General features: G+C 43.4%; 1 protein-coding gene across 1 annotated transcript in view; it reads left to right on the plus strand.

Moving 5' to 3' along the window:
- Positions 1 to 20,836, plus strand: part of XPNPEP3 (X-prolyl aminopeptidase 3) — a 231,135-nt gene that overhangs the window by 152,571 nt on the left and 57,728 nt on the right. The window contains exon 7 of the mRNA XM_030202992.1: positions 15,696 to 15,809. Coding sequence (XP_030058852.1) covers positions 15,696 to 15,809 — 114 coding nt within the window. The remainder of the gene's footprint in view (positions 1 to 15,695; positions 15,810 to 20,836) is intronic.

The following is a 20,836-nucleotide window of genomic DNA, read 5'->3' on the forward strand; positions in this document are numbered from 1 at the left end:
CAGACGCAGCCCAGCATTTGTTCATCATCTGGAAGCTTTTGGCAAGCCAACCGTGCATGCGTGTGTGCCTTCCCATCTGCTCAACTTGTGCAGGACCCACAGTTTCTTCTCATCCGCAGAGCAGAGAGTACATGTCTCTAGGCTCTCAGTCACATGTTTTTTTCTCTCACAGATTTTGCTGGTCTTCCTGCCCTTTTTCTCCCCTGAGTTGCATGGGACCAGTTTTTTAATGTAGTTTTCTTTTTTCCTTTGTTTTTAGTAGTTTTAGGGCACTTTCAGGTTTCTGTTGTTTTCTCCAGCTTGTGGCCTACTTAGGCTTGAGTTCTCAGTCAGGAAACCCCCCTTCTCTTAAAAAAAAATCTTTTTTTTTTTTTTTAAATCACCATTGAACCATTTGATTTTTGCTTTGGCTGTTTTTCTGGTATGTCCCAGAAACCTGCCAGTGGTTAAAGAAGTGCTGAGGCTGCAGTAGGGCCATGACTGTGATTGATCTTCATTCTGTGTGCCTATCATGCCTCAGCCATGACCGTAAATCCTCTCACTGTTTCACTGTGTGCTCAAATGCAGAAGAGAACACAGTTTGATTGTAAACTGATGTTACCTGTGTCCTGCTCTTAATATCTTCCTGATAAACTGCTTAATCTACCTCCTTCTATTCTGTCCTATTAAAATAAAAATAGACCTGTCTTTCACTTGCAGAGGGTCTGACTCTATAATCCCACCAACCCACCCCTCTCCCACCCACCCCTAGGTGAACTACATTTATATAGGGCAATCAAGGGACAAGTATCTTCATTACACCATAATTGGTCAATCCTAGTTATCCCCTATCATAGTTCACCTTTTCAGACTTGTGAATCACATCCGTATGACCTTCATTCAATGCAATACATGTTCTGCTTTAATCCTAAGGCAAACTATCTGGAATTTTAGAGCTTGTCCTATCTGTCTCCAAATATCAGCTTTGAAAGATGAGATCAACAAACACAAGAAGGAATTAGCTACAAGTAAAGAAGCATCCAGGATTACTCAATTTCTAGCCAATTTAGTACCACCACTGCCACAGAGAATAAAACAACAGAGGAATGAATGGGTCACAGTAGGCTCTGGTAGACTAAGATCTGTGACACAGAAGCACTCACCCTCCCAACCTTTGCCCCTCTGTAATTCTTTTGCTGCATTGCATCATTATGATGCTGAAAAAAGAAGTACTGTGGTGGAACCAGAGGCAATGAAAGTAGCACAACCCAAGAAACATCCCCCAAACAATGACAGACTGGTGAAAAGCAGAAAATTCTTACTGCTCAGAGACCCCATTAACAGAGCATTAACTTACGAACACAGTTCAAGGGTTCCAACCTAGTGAAATGCCTTCCAAGATCTTCAGCTACCAGATGTACTGACCAAATACTGAAAGTGATACAAGAAGAGAGCAAGGCTTCAAATACCGATGTTTTAATTCACCTGGGGACAAATGACCTGGTCAACAATAGCATGTTTACAGCACAGAGAGCGTTCCAGAATCTTGGGGAGGGACTGAAATCTTTGGTTTGGACTGTGGCTTTTTCTGAAGTAATTTCTACATAGGGGAAGGGAGAGGAAAGACAACGCAAAACAGTGGAATTCAATAAGTGGCTTGAGTCTTGGTGTAAAGAAGAAGGTTTTAGATACATAGGAGCATGGGGTAATACATGGAAAAATAACAGGCTGTACTGTAATGATGGGCTACATCTTTCTGTGATGGGGAAAAAGGATCCTTTGGGAAAAATTCAGACAGTATGTTTCTAGACTTTTAAACTAGAGGGTGGGGGTGACAAAAGGAAACAAGGGAATTCAGAACGTCACCCCCAGAATAAACATGAGGGCAGAGGAAAAGGTAATCTAAATATAGAAAACCACCTAAACTCACTATGCAGATGGAAAGCAATGAGCACAAATGTTCGTAGTCTAGGTAAAAAGGTTCAAGATTTGCAAGCCCTAATGTTTGAAGAAAACTTGGATATTCTTGCTATTACAGAGATTCTCATGAATAGGATGTGACTATACCGGGTTATAATCTTTTTAGAAAGGATAGAGAGGGCTGAGGGGTGGATGAGTGATACTGTATGTGAGAGATAATATCAGAGCGGTTGAAATGCAGGGAACCTGGGGAAAGGAAGAAGCTTTATGGATCGTACTAGAAAGAGAAGGCGGAACCTCTATCCACACGGGGGTTATCTACAGACCTCCGGCAGAAACAGAGAAGCTAGACAAGGATCTGATAGAAGATATTCAAAAGATTGGTATGAAAGGGAAGATGCTACTGTTGGGAGATTTCAACTTGTCTGATGTGGATTGGAGCATCTCGTCTGCAGAATCGCAAAGAAGTTGGGAGATTGTGGATACCTGTCAAAGTGCCTTGCTCATACAAATGGCGACATAATCCAAGAGGGAAGAGTCGATGCTGGATCTAGTGCCCAAGAATGGAGGAAGTGTTTCCAGTATCTGGGTGGGTGCCCACCTATGTAATAGTGATCATCACACGATATGGTTTGATATAAGGGCAAAGGCGGAGTGCGGACGCACAAAACTCAGAATACTGGATTTCAGATGTACTGATTTTGATAAAATGGGGGAATACCTGAAGAAGGAGCTGTTGGCGTGGGAAGGTGTAGGAGATGTGAAAAAACAGTGGTCCAAGCTAAAGGCTGCTATAAATATGTCAACTGATCTTTACGCAAGGAAGGTAAACAAAAACGAGAGAAACAGGAAGCCTATATGGTTCTCCAAGCAAGTAGCTGAAAAAATAAGTGCAAAAGAGACTTTGTTCAAGAAATACAAAAGAATGCAATGAGATGATCACAGAAAAGATTATTGAATTAAACTCAAAGAAGCAAAGAAGGCAATACGGCTAGCGCAAGTGGAAGAAAAAAATGGCTAAAGATGTAGAGAGGTGATAAGACCTTTTTCAGATATATTAGAGAAAGGAGAAAAGATAGGAATGAAATTGCAAGAGTGAAATATAATGAGAATGGCTATGTGGAGAGTGATGAGGATAAAGGGAACATGCTAAACAATTACTTCTCTTCGGTGTTCACGGAGGAAGAAAATGTTTATAAAGAGCTTGAGAATCTGAAGGTGGACAAAGCTATGGGGCCGGATGGGATACATCCCAGGATACTGATGGAACTCAGAGAGGTCCTGGTGGGACCTCTTAACGATTTATTTAATAGATCTTTAGAGATGGGATAGGTTCCGCAAGATTGGAGATGAGCGGGTATGGTCCATCTTCACAAAAGTGGAGACAGGGAAGACGTGGAAAACTACAAATCAGTAAGTCTCACTTTGGTGGTAGGAAAAATAATGGAGTTGCTGCTGAAAGAAAGGATAGTTAACTTTCTAGAAGCCAACAGGTTACAGGATCTGAGCCAACATGGCTTTACCAAAGGAAAATCTTGCCAAATGAATCTTATTGACTTCTTTGACTGGGTGACCAAAGAACTGGATGAAGGACATACGCTAGATGTAATCTACTTGGATTTCAGCAAAGCCTTTGATATGGTCCCCCACAGAAGACTCGTGAATAAGCTGAAGGGCTGAACTTAGGACCAAAAGCGGTGAACTGGATAGGAAACTGGTTGACCAACAGGTGGTAGAGGGTAGTGGTAAAGGGAATCCACTCAGAGGAAAGGAATGTGAGGTAGTGGAGTTCCTCAGGGGTCGGTGCTGGGGCCAATTCTGTTTAATATATTTGTGGGAGATATTGCTGAAGGGTTGGAAGGAAAGGTTTGCTTTTTTGTGGATGATAAGAAGATAACCAATAGAGTGGATACCCTGGAGGGACTAGAAACGATTAGAAGGAATCTCCAAATGTTAGAAGAATGGTAGAGGATCTGGCAGTTAAAATTTAATTCTTCCAATTCACAGGTCTTTACATTAATCTGGAGTTGTCTCTAAACAGTCAATCTTCCTCTTAGATGTCACAAAAATAATGAATTCCAGAGTTTAATTACAAGTTTTAAATTTACTGCTTTGTAGCTTCATTGCGTGCCCTGTAGTCCTAGTATTTTTGGAAAGAGTAAACAAGCAATTCACGTCTACCCATTCCAGTCCACTTAGTGTTTTATGTACCTCTATCATATCTTCCCTCAGCCGTCTTTTCTCCAAGCTGAAGAACCCAATCCGTGGAACCTTGCAACATCTAGCTATAGTTTGGGTTCCTCTTTCCCATATGCATCACTTTGCACTTGCTCACATTAAACATCATCTGCAATTTGGATGTCCAGTCTCGTAAGGTTGTTTTGCAATTTTTCATAATCATAATATAACATAGTAACATAGTAGATGATGGCAGATAAAGACCTGTATGGTCCATCCAGTCTGCCCAATAAGATAAACTCATTACATATGGTATAATCAATCCTCTTGCAATTTAACAGCTTTGAATAACTTTGTGTTGTCAGCAAATTTAATTACCTCACTAGTTATTCCCATATCTAAATCATTTATAAATATGTTAAAAAGCAGCGGTCCCAACACAGACCCCCTGCGGAACCCCACTATCTACCCTTCTCCATTGAGAATACTGACCATTTAACCCTACTCTCTGTTTTCTATCCTTTAACCAGTTTTTAATCCACAACAGAACACTACCTCCTCGGGGGGTCACGTGATGCCTGCTACCTAGAAGGCAGCGAGTGAGAGAGACTCCGTACCCGACCTGCCAATTTCCGCTAATAATAGCTATTTACGGGACCGTGGACGCAGGGGACCCCTTGCCTCAGACGGCAGATCCGTCTGGCAGTCGATAACAGCAAACTTTGGCGAGGAATACCCCCGAAAGTCCCGAGAAAACCTTCCAATCCACCGAGGAGCAGCCTGGACAAAATGGCGGGGACCCATCAAACAGCACCCGCTCAGCCCGTGCCGACCACAGATTGGGCACAGGAGATTTCGAGATCCGTTTCTGCCGCTCTGGAAGATAAACTTAATAAGCTGCAGTCTGCTGTCGATGAGATTAATGAGAAATTCGATTCTCATTCGACGCGACTTGCGGAGGCAGAGCGGCGGATCTCCGAGAGAGAAGAAGAGGCTCAGGAAGCGGCGGCACAAATAACCGCACTTAAAAAAGAACTCGAGGATATGAGGGACCGGGTTGAAGAACAAGAAACCGGTCCCGCAGGAACAATATCAGGGTGATTGGTCTGCCGGAAACGGTGAAAGATCAGAATCTGTACGACTTCTTCGCCACGTGGCTTCCAGAGCAGCTGGGCCTGGCAGGGAGAGGAGGCCTTATCTGCTGTGACAGAGCACATCGCATCGGAGCACGCGGTGAAGGGAATAATAGACCTCGCACGGTGATAGCGCACTTCACGAATTGGCAGGTCGAAGGAGAAGATTTTAAAAGCTGCAAGGGCTAAAGAGGCGCTACTGTATGAAGGACATCGGTTGCTATTATTTAATGACTATTCCACATGAGTGGCCCTCTTGAGAAAGGCAATGGCCCCTACTTGCTCTGCCCTATATAAAAAGGGGGTGAAGTGCGCATTACTTTACCCAGCTAAGTTGAGAGTTTGGATGGATGGGAAAACCACCATCATCACCGATGTTGCAGCAGCGAAAGACTTTTTGGCGAACTGCAATGTGGGGGCGAGTGCAAGACAAGGTGAACGGGAATAAATGGCAATTGAGGAATGAGACTGTGTGACCTGATGCAGTAACTGAGGCGTTTTTACTGCACCGAGCTCTATGGATTACAATCTGTTTTCCAGAGGCAGGACAGAGACAACATAAGATGAGGCTTGGTGTGGTGGATCGACACATCGACAACACTAAAGATGGACGGTAAATTGGTGGAGGATCCGGAACATTGCTGACAACTATCTGCCCCTTTTCTTTTATCTTGGTGGCGATTCCGCCACCAGTATTATATACTGTTTATGAAGGTTTGAGAAACGGATAGTGGTTTTAGATGTTACATTATATAGTCTTGTAATGTTCTACACTTGTTTTGTTATGGCAGGGGGAACGGGAGGCTTCTCCTTCAGCTGTATTTGGGTAGGTGAAGGATGAGGGCCGGTATTGTGGGGGGGGGGGGGGGGGATAGGTCAAAGGGAAGGGGGGGAGGAGGATGGGGATATCCGGGATTGAATGAATGGATGACTGTGGTGTGTATGTGGGAGAAAGAAGGAGTTGGAGGGGGAAGGGGCCAGTCTATGGAGTATTGGATACTCAGGGGGCATCTGGATTTGCAAGGGAACATGATAAGGATAAAAGGATACTATGCGAAAACAGTTTTTGGTACTCGCTGGTTTGGCTGGGAGACTGGTGAGGGACAAATACAAGTAATGTGTGATTGGGAAACCAAATGTTTAACCTATGGCTAACTTAAAAATAATTACTCTCAATGTTGATGGTATCCACTCCCCCATAAAGCGTACCAAGATTTTGACATGGCTAAATAAAGAGGGGGTGGATATTGCGTACCTTCAAGAGACACATTTGTCGGTAGCTGAACATCAAAAGCTGAGAAGGGGATGGGTAGGTGAAATAGGGTTTTCTTCGTATAATTCAAGACAGAGGGGAGTTGCCATTCTTATTCATAAAAGATTGCCCTTTAATATCCACAAAATGGTACACGACCAAGAGGGGAGATATATCCTGGTACTGGGAGAGCTGTGGGGACAGCAGATATTGCTCTGTAATGTCTATGGGCCCAATGTATATTCCCATAAATTTTTCTCTGATTTGGTGGCCAAAGTGGTCGCTTACGCTGACTATCAGCTCATTCTGGGGGGAGATTTCAATGTGGTAGCAGATCCTACAATAGATTGCAAACCGCCAAGACATAAGGGGGGGAACTGGGAGAGTACAGGGGTTAACTTTGTACTTGACCAGCTGGGGCTGGTAGATGTCTGGCGGCTTCTTAACCCGCAGGGGGAGGAATTCACATTTTACTCTCACCCCCATGGAGTCTACTCGAGATTGGATTATCTGCTGGTCCCCCCCTCTATGACTGCCAGGATTTCCAGAGTGCAAATAGTGGACCCGATATTGAGTGACCATCAGGCCGTCGAGATGGTGATTCCATGGACAGCAGAGCCAAGCGAGCGCATGTGGAGGCTCTCCCCTGCGCTAATTAATGATAGAGTTTCAGGCTCAAATGGCTGGAATATCAGCAGTATAATCAGACACCAGAGGTCACACCGGAAATATATTGGGCAGCCTCTAAGGCTGTCATGAGAGGGCATATTATTGCATACACAGCAGGGAAACGGAAGCAGAGGGAGGCAGAGCTCTTGCGGTTGTCTCGAGAGTACCATCAGCTGCGCCGGCAACATATAGCACACATGACTAATAATTATAGGACAGAGTTAAAAATGGTTAAGACAAAGATAATGGAGATATTGACGCAACGAGCAGAGAAGGACATTTATTTCCGGCGGCTCCAGTTGTTTCGATGGGGGAGTAAAGCGGGCAGGCTGTTGGCCAATCTAGTTAGGCCATCTCGTCAGACACAAATTATTTCGGTTATTAAGGATGATAAGGGAAGGGTGCACACTACGGAGGCACAGATCCGACAGCAATTTGTCAATTTTTACAGCTCATTGTATCAGGCCAGAGAATATGATATCGCCAAGAGTGAAGCCTTCTTCCAGCAATTGCAGGTGCCATGTCTTTCGGCAGAACAATTATACACCTGAATGCACCTATCTCAGAGAAGGAAATTAGGTTGGGGATTAAGGACATGAAACTGACGAAGGCACCAGGCCCGGATGGGTTTGGTCCCGAGTATTACCGTATGCTGACTGATCTGGTGGCGTCACCATTGAAAGAATGGTTTAATGACTTGGTGGGGGGGGGGGGGAGCACACATGCAATCTAATTTGGCACATATAGTACTATTACCAAAACCGGGTAAGGATGCTGGACAGGTATCGTCCTATCGTATCGTCCTATCTCCCTGTTGAATCAAGATGTTGTTATTGGCCGCTATTTTGGCTCGGCGCTTAAACCAGGTCATTCATACTTTAGTTCATGAAGACCAGGTGGGCTTTGTACCAGGGAGATATGCATCCATGAACATCATGCAGGCGTTAATGGCCATCCATGAGCGGAGAGGGAAGGGAGGAATGGAAGCCATTGTAGGTCTTGACATGGAAAAGGCCTTTGATAGCATTTCCTGGCCACACTTATTTGGGGTACTGGAGAGGTTTGGCATCACAGGGGCTTATGTATCTTGGATACGGGCTCTCTACACAAATCCATCGGCCAGGTTGCTGGTCAATGGAAAACTGACTGATAGTTTTTCAATTCAAAGGGGGACCAGGCAGGGCTGCCCACTCTCGCCACTTCTTTTTTTTACTAGCGATTGAACCACTGGCTTTAAAGATCTGAACCAGTGGAGACTTTCGAGGCATCCGGGTGGGTAGCAAGGAGCTTCGCGTAAATCTATATGCGGATGACATTTTACTATATGTGGCTAATGCACCTAGAGATTTACACAGGGTTCTAGATATAGTACGGGATTTTGGAGACCTGTCAGGGTTGAAGGTGAACTACGATAAACAGGAATTACTACCGCTTTCGGGGATAAGGGGGGACCCTGGGATGGGGGGACTCCCTATAAGGCCAGTAGGGGGGGCAATGAAATACTTGGGGATCTTCCTGAGCACTAATACATCAGCATTTTATAAGCATAATGTGGTGGAAGTCTTGGATAGAATAAAAAGGCTGTGTGATAAATGGAAAGATCTGCCCCTCTCGTTGATGGGAAGGATAGCATTCACAAAGATGGTTTTATTGCCCAAGATTTTATACCCATTGCAGGTGGCTCCGATATGGGTTCTCAGGAGAGAAGAGCGTTTGTTTAGATCCCTTATTGGCACGTTCATTTGGCGGGGCAAAGGGGCACGCATAGGGTATGCAAAATATCCTTATCCAAAGCTCAGGGGGGTCTGGGGTTACCGGATCTCCGGAGATATAATGCGGCGGCAATGATAAGACTTATTTATGAGGGAGTAGGAGGTTGTCCACGATTCCTTCCTAGAGAGGGATTCGAGGATTGGAGCCATCCATGGAATTTTCTTACCTTACTGCATTTAGGCTCCAGCGGGACTCCCCGGCTCTCTCACAGACTGGAATTTCTGAGACCGATAAGGAGAGCGTGGATATGGTGGAGGCGGCAACAACAGCGTTCTCCAGATGCCTCTCCGTATCTTAGCCTGACAGGTAACGTGGCATTTCCGGCGGGCATGGGGTATTCGGTGTTTTCTAGGTGGGGAGATAGGGGATGTAGGATACTGGGCCAACTCATGGATGACGAGCAGTCGGTCTTCTTTACATTTGACCAAGTAAAGGAGAAATGGGCAGTCCCAAATAGCAATTTGTTACAATATTTGCAGGTTCGGCACTATTGGTCATCAATTAGGGGGCAACATGGGGATGGGTGGACATGGGGCCTGCTAGATAAAATCTTATTGCAGATGCCCAGTAAGGCCAACAGCTTGTCCGCTTGGTATAAGGTATTAACAATGAAAGGGCCTAAGGGTGGTATGGAGAAATTGGTGAATCGCTGGAATGAGGACCTAGGGACTGCATACACGGGACCGGGTTTCGAAAAACTTTTTTCTACACTATATAATATGGTCAAAGCAGTAGATCTGCAAGAGACACAATATAAGATTTTGCATAGAGCATACATTTCTAAAGCTAAAGGGACCACTATGGGACTTTGGGACAATGATAGATGCAGTAAATGCGGTAAGGAAGGGGGAAACCTCCTTCATTCCTTCTTGGAATGCCCGACTCTGGTGGTCTGGAATGAGGCATTTCAACTCTTGAATATTGTATTACATACAGTTTTGGAATGGGACTATGCGACCCTTTTATTGGGGGACCAATCTCTGTTGGTGAGTCAGGGACTTCGACAACCACAACGACGATTCCTGTATGTCTCGTTACTGCTGGTCCGGAAGACTATATTGCACTGCTGGACTTCCTCGGAGTTGGGGGAACTATGGAAAACTCGTATGCGAGAGGTGGGTAAATATGAGACTCAGGCCTACCGCAGCTCTCCCAGATTGAATAACCGACAATATGCTTATCTGTGGGCCTCTTGCTTAAATACGATGGGTTAGGGAGGGGGGAAGGGGAACATAGGTTGGGAGAGTGTATGGGGGTGTATGTTGCGGTATGACATATAAGGTTTGAGAGGTGGTCTGAGTGTGAATGGCAGATAGGGGTAATACAAAAATGCAATGCAGGGTGTTGGGGGAGGTTCTTTGCATTGGATGGTATAATGTATAAAGTTCGCGTGTGTTAATATCTGAAGTTGCAGAGCTCTTTGTATAGATTAGACGTGACTGTTTATTTCCTCTTGGACATTGGCACTGTGTATTGCAATAAAAATAATAATAATAAAAAAAAAAGAACACTACCTCCTCTGGAGTCTTTCATGAGGTACTTTGTCAAATGCCTTTTGAAAATCCAGGTACACAATATCAACCGGCTCACCTTTATCCACATGTTTGTTCACCCTTTCAAAGAAATGTAGTAGATTGTTGAGGCAAGATTTCCCTTCACTAAATCCGTGTTGACTTTGTCTCATTAATCCATGCCACACCGAAATCTGGTCCATGGACATCGGCCTGGAAGGCATCGGTCCCTGTGAAGGCATCGGTCCCTGTAGCTTCAGGAGATGCACTGACATCAAGGAGGTCTCCTCCTGCCTTGACATCAGATGTTAATACCGCCCACTTGGGATGAGCATCATCAGACTCAAAACAGAGGATCCGCTCGAATTCCGTAACATATTGGACTTTAATACCTGGCAGTCAGCACACCTCCCAGGACATGTCTGATTTACAGATGGACACTTCTGTACCTGTGGAAGGGAATGACCAACCACCACCATCCTTCACTTCCTAGTGGTCATTGACCTGGTAACTTGGGGTTTTTAAGCTCCAGTTTCTTCTGTTCTGGTATGGTCTGACCTCCACTTCCAGGGTTGCCTACTAGCTTTTCAAAGGAAAGTGGAGTAGGAGTGTTGTCTTTTTCAGGCTCTCATGATGTGCATCCAGATGTCCTCTTTCAGCACAGTTATTCCTTTCCCTATACTCAAGATCCTTAGCACAACAAGAAGCATTTCAGCAATGTATGTCTCATTATCATGAATACTTCTCTGCCTCATCACCTCCTCTGTCTCTTTCTCCCCTTGTTTCATGAGGGTTTCAACTTGGAGGCATCTTGCACATGGATCCAGTTCTTCACCTTGGATCATACTTTCTGTTTGGACAGAGGCAGAAGTTGTAACAGGGACAACAGGTTTGGTGACACAATGTTTCCCAGCCACTTCAGTTGTAATAGCTTTAGTACCTGTTGAGAAAAAGACCTACCCAAGTCTGTACCTTTTCTTCACCTGTCCTTTAAGCGAAAAGAAATAGTTAGCCTCTTTTATGTGAGATGAAACCCCCTGTTCTAATTTCCATGTGTGTAGTCCTGCTTGCTTGCTCACCTGTTATTTGGGTATACAGCACATACTGCTTTTCCCATGTGCTTTATTTGGGAATGTAAAAAATTAATTAGACTAAACATCCTCCTCTTGAATTACAGATTGTAAATTAGTCTCCATATAATTAAATTTGGAATTAGAAGGGTAATATGAGCTACGTGGAAGGTAATTTTTATGTAGGTCATTTAAATTAGAGAATTGGCATTTAGATTTGTGTTTAAATCTAAATTTGTGTTTTTTTAAGAAAGTCTGAGAAAATTGGAGCCTTTAAAAAAAAATACATACAACAGTAACATGCACAACAGAGAAACCTTCAAGAAAGAGCAGCATCGCTAGAGAAATTTCGCTTAAGTAGCTCTGCAGGCACATAGGATGAAATTTTATTACAGTGGTGCTACCCATACAGATAGCAGATTTTAGAAATCTGCACATCCATGGGGAGCTGATAAAAGATCTATACTCCAAAACTGAAACTGTTTGCAACTTAAATTGGTTTTGAGTGCTAGAGAGGTTAGCACAACCCCCCTAACCCCCGGCAAGCCTTCTTCAAATGTTTACATCCATACAAGAAGATAACTGAGACTTGAAGTGCTCATATGGAAACATTTTTAAGATATGCCTGGATTGCTATGTTAAAATACAGAACATACATTTACTTTGCAGAACCGCCCAGAACATGCCTTCAAATATCAGTGTGCTATCTCATGTACATATAAATAGCGCTTTTTCTCAAATCACTGCTTATACGTACAGTACCTATACATGCTAATTTACACATATAAAGACACTATCAAGCTTATTTTCGAAAGAGAAGGGCGCCCATCTTCCGACACAAATCGAGAGATGGGCTTCCTTCTTTCAGGGGCGGCCAAATCGGCATAATCGAAAGCCGATTTTGGGCGCCCTCAACTGCTTTCCATCACGGGGAAAGCCATAGTTCATAGGGGCATGTCGGCAGCGTAGCGAAGGCGGGATTGGGACGAGCCTAACTCATGGGCGTCCTCTGCTGATAATGGAAGAAAGAAGGGTGTCCCTGACGAGCACTTGGCCGACTTTACTTGGTCCATTTTTTCTTGCAACCAAGCCTCAAAAAGGTGCCCGAACTGACCAGATGACCAGCGGAGGGAATCGGGGATGACCTCCCCTTACTCCCCCAGTGGTCACCAACCCCCTCCCATCCTAAAAAAAAACAAAAACTTAAAACTATTTTTGCCAGCCTCAAATGTTATACCCAGCTCCATGACAGCAGTATGCAGGTCCCTGGAGCAGTTTTAGTGGGTGCAGTGCACTTCAGGCAGGCGGACCCAGGCCCATCCCCCCTCTACCTGTTACACTTGTGGTGGTAAATGTGAGCCCTTCAAAACCCACCAGAAACCCACTGTACCCACATGTAGGTGCCTCCCTTCACCCCTTACGGCTATGGTAGTGGTGTACAGTTGTGGGGAGTGGGTGTTTGGGAGGAGGTTGGGAGGCTCAGCACCCAAAGTAAGGGAGCTACGCACCTGGGAGCAATTTGTGAAGTCCACTGCAGTGCCCCCTAGGGTGCCCGGTTAGTGTCCTGGCATATGAGGGGGACCAGTGCACTACAAATGCTGGCTCCTCCCACGTCCAAATGGCTTGGATTTGGTCGTTTCTGAGATGGGCATCCTCATCGCCGAAAATCGGGGACAACCATCTCTATGGCCGACCTAAATGTTGAGATTTGGGCGTCCCCGACCGTATTATTGAAACGAAAGATGGCCACCCATCTTGTTTCGATAATACGGGTTTCTCCGCCCCTTCGCCGGGACGTCCTGTGAGGATATCCTCAGGAAAACTTGGGCGCCCCGTTCAATTATGCCCCTCTTTGTGTGCAAACTGTATATGTTTCCTAAAATTGCCTCCTAGACCTAACAAGTCCTTCAGTGCCCTCCAACTACAGCCAATGGGACATAATAAATTTGAGCTCTGACATTCCATTCTTTGCACAGTCCTCAAAGGGACACCACTTAGCTCCAGCTAGCTTTTGTACACTCACCCTCAAGCTGCAGTACTCTATTCATGGTAAACTCCTCAGAACACATCTGATGCAGAACTACTACATCCTTTCTTGATACCAAACTGCAGTAAAAAATGGTCTTAGCATGTCCTTAGTAGGTCTTTCCCACGCGCTAAGGCCATTTTTACCACAGGGATAAAATGACTCATTTTTCTATTTTCTATATTAATGGCCACATGCTAGTTTTCCTATTAGTGCTTGTTCCCCTACCGCCACCTATTTTGTAGGCAGTAACAGCTCACGTGCTAACCATACGCTAATTGGTTAGCGTGCAGCAATGCCTACTTGCCCCCAGACCTGCCCCAATGCTAAAAAATACATTTTATTTTTTAGCACATGGATGGTACATGCACATGTAAAAATTACCGCGGGTTGCCTGAGCACGCCAAGGCATTATTTGCTGCGGTAAGCATGTGTAAGTGCTTACTGCAACTTAGGAAAAGGGCCCTTAAGATTCATTGATTTCCAAGACATCTACCTTCAGATCTTGGATCATAACATACAGTATATTTACCCAAAGCAAAATGCAACTAGCCAGTCCCCAGTGACTTACTTGCCTGACTGCTGACTATGACACCTCCACTAAACACCTAAGTACCACCCTACTGCCTTTCAGTTTCCCTCTAAACTCCCTGTCACCCATGACTACTTTGGTTGTACCACAGAAAAGTGGTATATCAAATGCATTACCCTTACCCCATCACAGTTTCTGCTGTAAAGAAACTGTCACTAAGTTCAAAAACTCCATCCCCCGTGTTATTCCTAACCTAAACCCTTCCCTCTTCTTCCCATTCTCCCCCTAAAACACAATTGAATCCACTCACGCCTCAATCCCCCCCTTTAGTCATCTCAACCCCAAATGCATGCATTAGTGCCTTCCCTCTCTCCTAGCCACCAAGTACTTCTACTGTTGCTAATCCAGGTAATAAAAGCCCAGGAAAAAACAAAACTAGCCAAAAGTTACAGTCCAAATTCTAACTGCACCCCAATGGGCCCGTTTGTCATGCCCTTTTGCTTGCATGTTACCATGGTACACAGATAGCTGGTTCTATTGAAAAGGTCTTCAGAGGGGGGTGATGTCAGCAGCATCAGTGGGTGGAACATCTGCTGACTTTGGACCAGCTCACCTGAACAAATAGAATAAGATACTCCTCAGTGAAGAGCCTCCAGTCTTCCTCATATACCCAGGTACAAGTGGCCTCCATGATTCTGTCACAGAAATTCTCTGCACATTTTTTTTTAACCTGGTTCACCTTCCTCCAAAGAACTTTCATTCCAGTCAGAAGATGCCTCAACCCTACTTAAGACTATTTATGACTGGCATGGAGGTGGAAAATCTGAAGCTGCAGCACTGTGGCCACTGGGGTATGTCTTATGACCTCCTGAATGGTTACTTGTGTAGCCTAGGACATCAACTGGGCTCCCCTGTTGTGAAGATGTAACAGGGCTTTTAGTGTTTAGGGGAAGCCTCCATAGGCAGGACATTTCAGTTACTTTGAGGACCTAACAGAAACCATTTCTGAATGGTGGTGATTTTCAGAAAGTCATAGCTCTATCCAGAAATATGAGGGACTGTCTGTCTATACAGGGGGGTAAGAGGGAAGGCTGCACACACTCTATGCTTTATGCTTCCCCTGCTGAAGGGGAGCTTCCTTCTCACACCCTTATTTTTACTGTTGCTGTGTGGTTCAGAAGCTTCCAATAAACACCAACCAGATCTCAAATCCCTCATATTTTCTGGTGTGTAGTTGTATCTAGAACACTAAAACAGCTGCTGGCAATGGGTCTCCAATCCCCAAAACTCCAGCTGCCACAGCTAGACTGTCTGTGTTTAAGGGTTTGGTACTTTTTATTATTATTTCTTCTTTAGCATTGCAAACCTGACAGAATGACATGGGGGATGGGAGGGAGACAGCATGCTTACAAAAGAAGGAGGCAAAATTGTTATTTGTGTCATGAGGAGGAGGATAAATCAGAAGCGGCCACATCACTTTTTCGTTTTTATCCTAAATTTTCAAGAGATTATGCACTTTTGTTTTCAAGCAGCTGAAAGGATATTGCTAGGAATGTCTCTTGTCTTTAGGTAAAGTGCATATCGGGTAGTCCATGATGAGCGAGGGGATGCCCTAGGAACCCACTCAACATTGGGGTTTTTTTGCTTTGCAGTTTGATTTTGAATGCCGTGCTAGAGGTGCTGACATCCTGGCTTACCCACCGGTGGTTGCTGGTGGCAATCGGTCCAACACTTTACACTATGTGAAAAATAATCAACTTATTAGGGTAAGTAACTCCAAGTACTGCTTAAAGCCATCATGTTGGATTTCTACAAAAAAATTCTTTTTACTGAGACTTTCCTTCCTACTGCAATAAAAGTCAGTTTTAAACAAGGCCATACAGTGGCAACATCCATGACAGGTTTTGGTAGCAATTTTCATATCTGCCCACACAGTTCCAGTGTTTATAGCTTTTCACCAGTTTTCAAAGGGAAAGCACAAGCATAATTTTCTTTTTTAAAGTTGTCCCAGTTTGTTCTGGATACTTGCAAATAATGCATAGTAATTTGAAAATGAAAGCTCTGCATTATTTCCCTTGCCCTCTCCCTCTCTGTCTCCCCTTTCCACAAAAGATTTGCAGGGAAACTGAGAGTTTAAAAAAATGTTTGCTTATAAGTTTTTCATATACAATACAACATGTGAGGTACTGTTGTTCCTTCAGTGCTCACTTACAACAACAACAACAACAACCAAAAAGACTGCATTAGCTGCTTAATAGTGGGCCGGAGTTGGGTGTGACATGGATGGGTGGAGCAGTCAGAAATGACAGAGCATGGGTCGTTTCCACATGCTAGCTAGTATGACTGCTGATAGCATAGCCACAGACTAAAGGGTAGAGGTTCATGCCTCTCTTGCTCTCCCTCTAACACCTCTGCTCACAACCTTCATTCCCAACACCCCTACTCACAACCTTAAAACCCCGCAACACCTCCGATCACAACAGTCACATAAGCCCCTCCCCAAATCCCACCCACATGTGTTAATGTACCCCCTCAGCCCTACCACCTAATCAGAAGTGATAACTCTCTCCCACCCCGTCTGGCTCTGGGGAAAAAATGGCCGCCATGACCACTCACAGTAGTCTCGCATCTTCAGGGGGTTGTGGGGGGAGGCTTGGGTTTGGGGAGCAGATTATACGATTATTGTGATCAGGGGTGTTGTGGGACTTTAGGTTGTGATTTGAGGTGTCATGAGGCTTCAAGGGTGTGTTGGGCAGAATTAGGATGTCTGGAAGAAGTTGATTTGGGGGTTAGGAAGGAGGAGAAGATGTGGGGGAGAACACTGCCATAGCAGATATCTATTGCTCATATTTTTTTATTTCTGCTTGGGCCCACTCCATGTTACCTACTATGACAGTGCGGATGCCTGTGCTATCTGGTAATACAGAGCCATGTGATATGCATCTGCCCAGTGTGGTAAATGCAGATGCTTGACACTCTCCCTGCTTTTACCACAGAGGATTCATACTTAACATTCATTTTTGTTGTTAACATGTGGTAAATGCAAATCCTACTGTATGTTAGAGCCCCTTGGTTATCTCAGTCCTTAATACACTCTGGCCTAGAGGAAAAAAAATTACCCAACCAGTGAAGGAGGGAGAGCTAATGGGAGAAGAATGCATATCAGTTAAGACGAAAAACTATACCCATGCTTATATAGTATAGCAATTTAAATATATTTAAAATTGTCAAGGTAAATTAAAATTTTAAAAAGTAATGATGTTAAATTTTACATTCAAAATAACTTTTTATTTATTTATGACATTTTTCTCCCACATTAGCCCAAGAAGATCCCAGGTTCGATAAAGCTTACATTACAAACATCAGTATGGTACACATTTTGAAAAGTATTAGTTCTTATAATACTAGGTTGAAATTTAAAATGGGCTATTTCAACGTAAGTAACAATAAGCCTGAAATACACAGTTCTATATTGAGAATTGATAGAATAATAAAGCTGTTGGAATGTAATTGTATTTTACATGCATTGCCTGTCACCTATTATTTCTCTGTGATTACTCTGTGACCTCTGATGTGAATTACTTAGAGAGGTCACACAGCTATGCAACTTCCTGTGGGGGTTAGATGCAGCAGATGCAGCACATGGAGCACATGGAGCTCATGATCTCTCCTAACCTGAGAGGATCTATGGTGGTGTGAGCATCCATTACCATCTAAGCACATGGAAGGAGCTGATAATACAAATGTATAATAATATGTATATATAAGCCTGTCTGATTATAATCTAACTACAAACTGTGAGTAAACAGATGTTTTGTTACTTCAACTTTAAAGTGACTCAGCAGTGAATTATTCAGGGGTGAATGAGAGAGAGATGAAGAAAGAAATTAACATTTCTAAAGCTGAAGCTGTGTGTACTAAAATCTGCTAGTTATTTACTACAAATAATCCAACAAAAGGGTTATGGGCCCAGGGCTCAGGAATTGAAAAAGAAGAGAAATATTACCAGGCAAAAAAAAAAAAAAAAAAAGGGCCACATTTTTCTCTTAAGTTTTAAAGGAAAGATTCAGTCTGTCTCTCTCTCCCCCCACACAGCAGACAGAAGGCTAAGAAAATGGCTGAGGGAAGAAATTCACCATTTTTCTATTCTCTCAAGGTGCCTAAATTAACTGAGTTTAATTATCAGCATTGGGAACTAAGATTCATATGTCTCCTTCGAGCAAAAGGATTAATATATGCTTAGACCAAGACAGAACAGCTGAAAATATGGCTGAATGGGACAATGCAAACTATTATGTGAAGTGCATGCTTTTGGAAGCTCTCTCAGAGAAACAAGCCATATTAGTGGAGGGAAAAGATACACCAAAGGACATTTTATATAAACTGAGAACTATGTATGCAACTACATATGCAAAGCAGCAACCAATTTGGTTGGCAGAGTTGAATGAAACCAAATTAAGGGATAAAAGTAAATGTAATGATCACATTATGTATCTTATGTCTTCATTCAAAAGCTAGAACTTTCTGGAATTCCCATGTGTGATGCATTGAAAAGAGCATTTCTTTTTACCTCACTATCAAAGAAGTTTGATGTTTTTAGGTCTGTAAATGAGGCCATTGAAGGGCAATCTTTTGAACAGGCAACATCAAAACTAAGGCAGGAATGCATAATAAATGATTCTGAGGAGATGTGTTCTCAAAGCAAGTCAGAGAGAAATGAAACAAATTTCTTGGCAAAGAACAGAGGAAGGCGGAGCTATGGGAAAACTCCACCCAAGGGCAAGCTGATTTGCTACTCATGTGGAAAGGAGGGACATGTATCTAAATGGTGTAAGGAAACACAAAACACTCCCTCTAGCTCACCTAAGCCAATGGAACTAAAGAATTTTCAAACCAGGAAATGTATGAAGGACAATAATAAACACAAGGGCCTTCTAATGGCAGAAAAATCTTTGACTATGGTAAATAATAATTCAAATGAAAGTACTTGGATTTTGGATTCAGGGAGCACATGCCATTTAACCAATTGTAAGGATTTCTTTCAGGAAATGTGTCCAGAAGAAGGTATTCTTAATACTGCAAACGCAGGGACTGCTAAGATCCAAGCAAGAGGCATTGGATTCTTAAAATGCAAAGTGTCTAATGAAGTTAAAGAAATTCCTGTAAGTGATGTCTTGTATATTCCCCAAGCAGTTTGCAATATGCTTAGTGTATCTACATTAGATAAGAAGGGATTTGTGATTCATTTTGAAAACAGTAAGTGCGCAATCTCTAAAAATGATGAAGTGTATGCTGAAGCTTTTATGCATAATGATGTTTATAAACTGAGCATTTCAGGTGAAGCCTCACATATGGCGCAAGTAAGGAAGAATGATGGTAAATGTAGTCTGGAAATCTGGCACCGCCGCCTGGGACATCGTGATTCTAAGGTGATCCAGGATCTTTACAGTAAGCAACTGGCCACCGGCATTCAGATAAGTGCAGATGCTGGTAAAATGGAGAAATGCATAGACTGTGTTACTCAAAAAGGTGTGAGACCCTCATTTCCTGCATACACAGGAAATAGGAGTAATAAAGTGCTGGACTTAATACACAGTGACTTATGTGGACCGTTTAATATCCCATCATTGGGAAATAACAGATTTGTGCTAATATTCTTGGATGATTTCTCTAGATATTGTGTGGCCTATTTGCTGAAAGAGAAAAGTCAAGTCACAGACATGCTGAAGAAATACGTAGCCATGGTGAGAAATAAATTTGAAAGAAAACCAAAGGTTCTTCAGACCGACAATGGTGGTGAGTTCACTTCACAAAGCATGCGCACATTTCTAGAACAAGAAGGCATTCAGCATATCACAACAGTAGCTTATACACCAGAGCAAAATTCTGTTGCAGAGAGAAAATTTAGGTCACTTGTGGAAATGACCAGATGTATGCTGTCAGATAGCAATCTCCCTAAAAGACTATGGGGGGAAGCCATTCTCACAGCAGTGTACCTACAAAACAGAATGCCAACTAAAGGCGCTGAGCGCACACCACATGAGACATGGCATGGTAGGAAGCCAAACCTGTCACACATAAGAACATTTGGAAGTACAGCATATGCTCATGTACCAAAGCAAAGAAGGCATAAGCTGGATTCCAAAACAGAAAGGGGCATTTTAGTTGGCTATACTCCAGGATACAAAGGATATAGAATTTTGAATCTGAAAACTGGCATTGTTGGCATAAGACATGTTACATATTTTGATGAAAACAAAAGGGTTGATAAGGCTGGATTATCCCAGATGAGCCTTATCATCCAGAATATGAAACTAGAACCATAATAGACATGCCAGTGTATATAAATGCCATACCAAGGCAGATGTCTGAAAGCAACTCATCTGTATCTAACGAGGAACAGGCAGAGGAAACAGACACAGAAAGGATCATTGAAGAAGACAGTACAGTTGGAGAAGGGGAATCAATTGGAGAAGGACTCTCAGATTTAGAGGATGCGGAAAGGTCAGACCAACCTGTTGTCAGACGCTCATCCAGGGAAAACAAAGGTGTTCCACCCCCAAGACTGTCTTACCTAACAAAGTCAGCAGAAGCTCAAGAGCCCTTAACATGGGATGAGATTGAGAAAATGCCAGCAGAAGAAGCTGCTGAATGGCGTAAAGCTGCACAAGAAGAAATTGATGCATTGGATAAAAATAATACTTGGATTCTTACAAAATTACCTCCTGGCAAGAAAGCTATAGGATGCAAATGGGTATTCAAGTTAAAAAGGAATGCACAAGGAAAAGTGGAA

Source organism: Microcaecilia unicolor, chromosome 1 (assembly GCF_901765095.1).
Source record: "Microcaecilia unicolor chromosome 1, aMicUni1.1, whole genome shotgun sequence".
Lineage (NCBI taxonomy): Eukaryota > Metazoa > Chordata > Amphibia > Gymnophiona > Siphonopidae > Microcaecilia > Microcaecilia unicolor.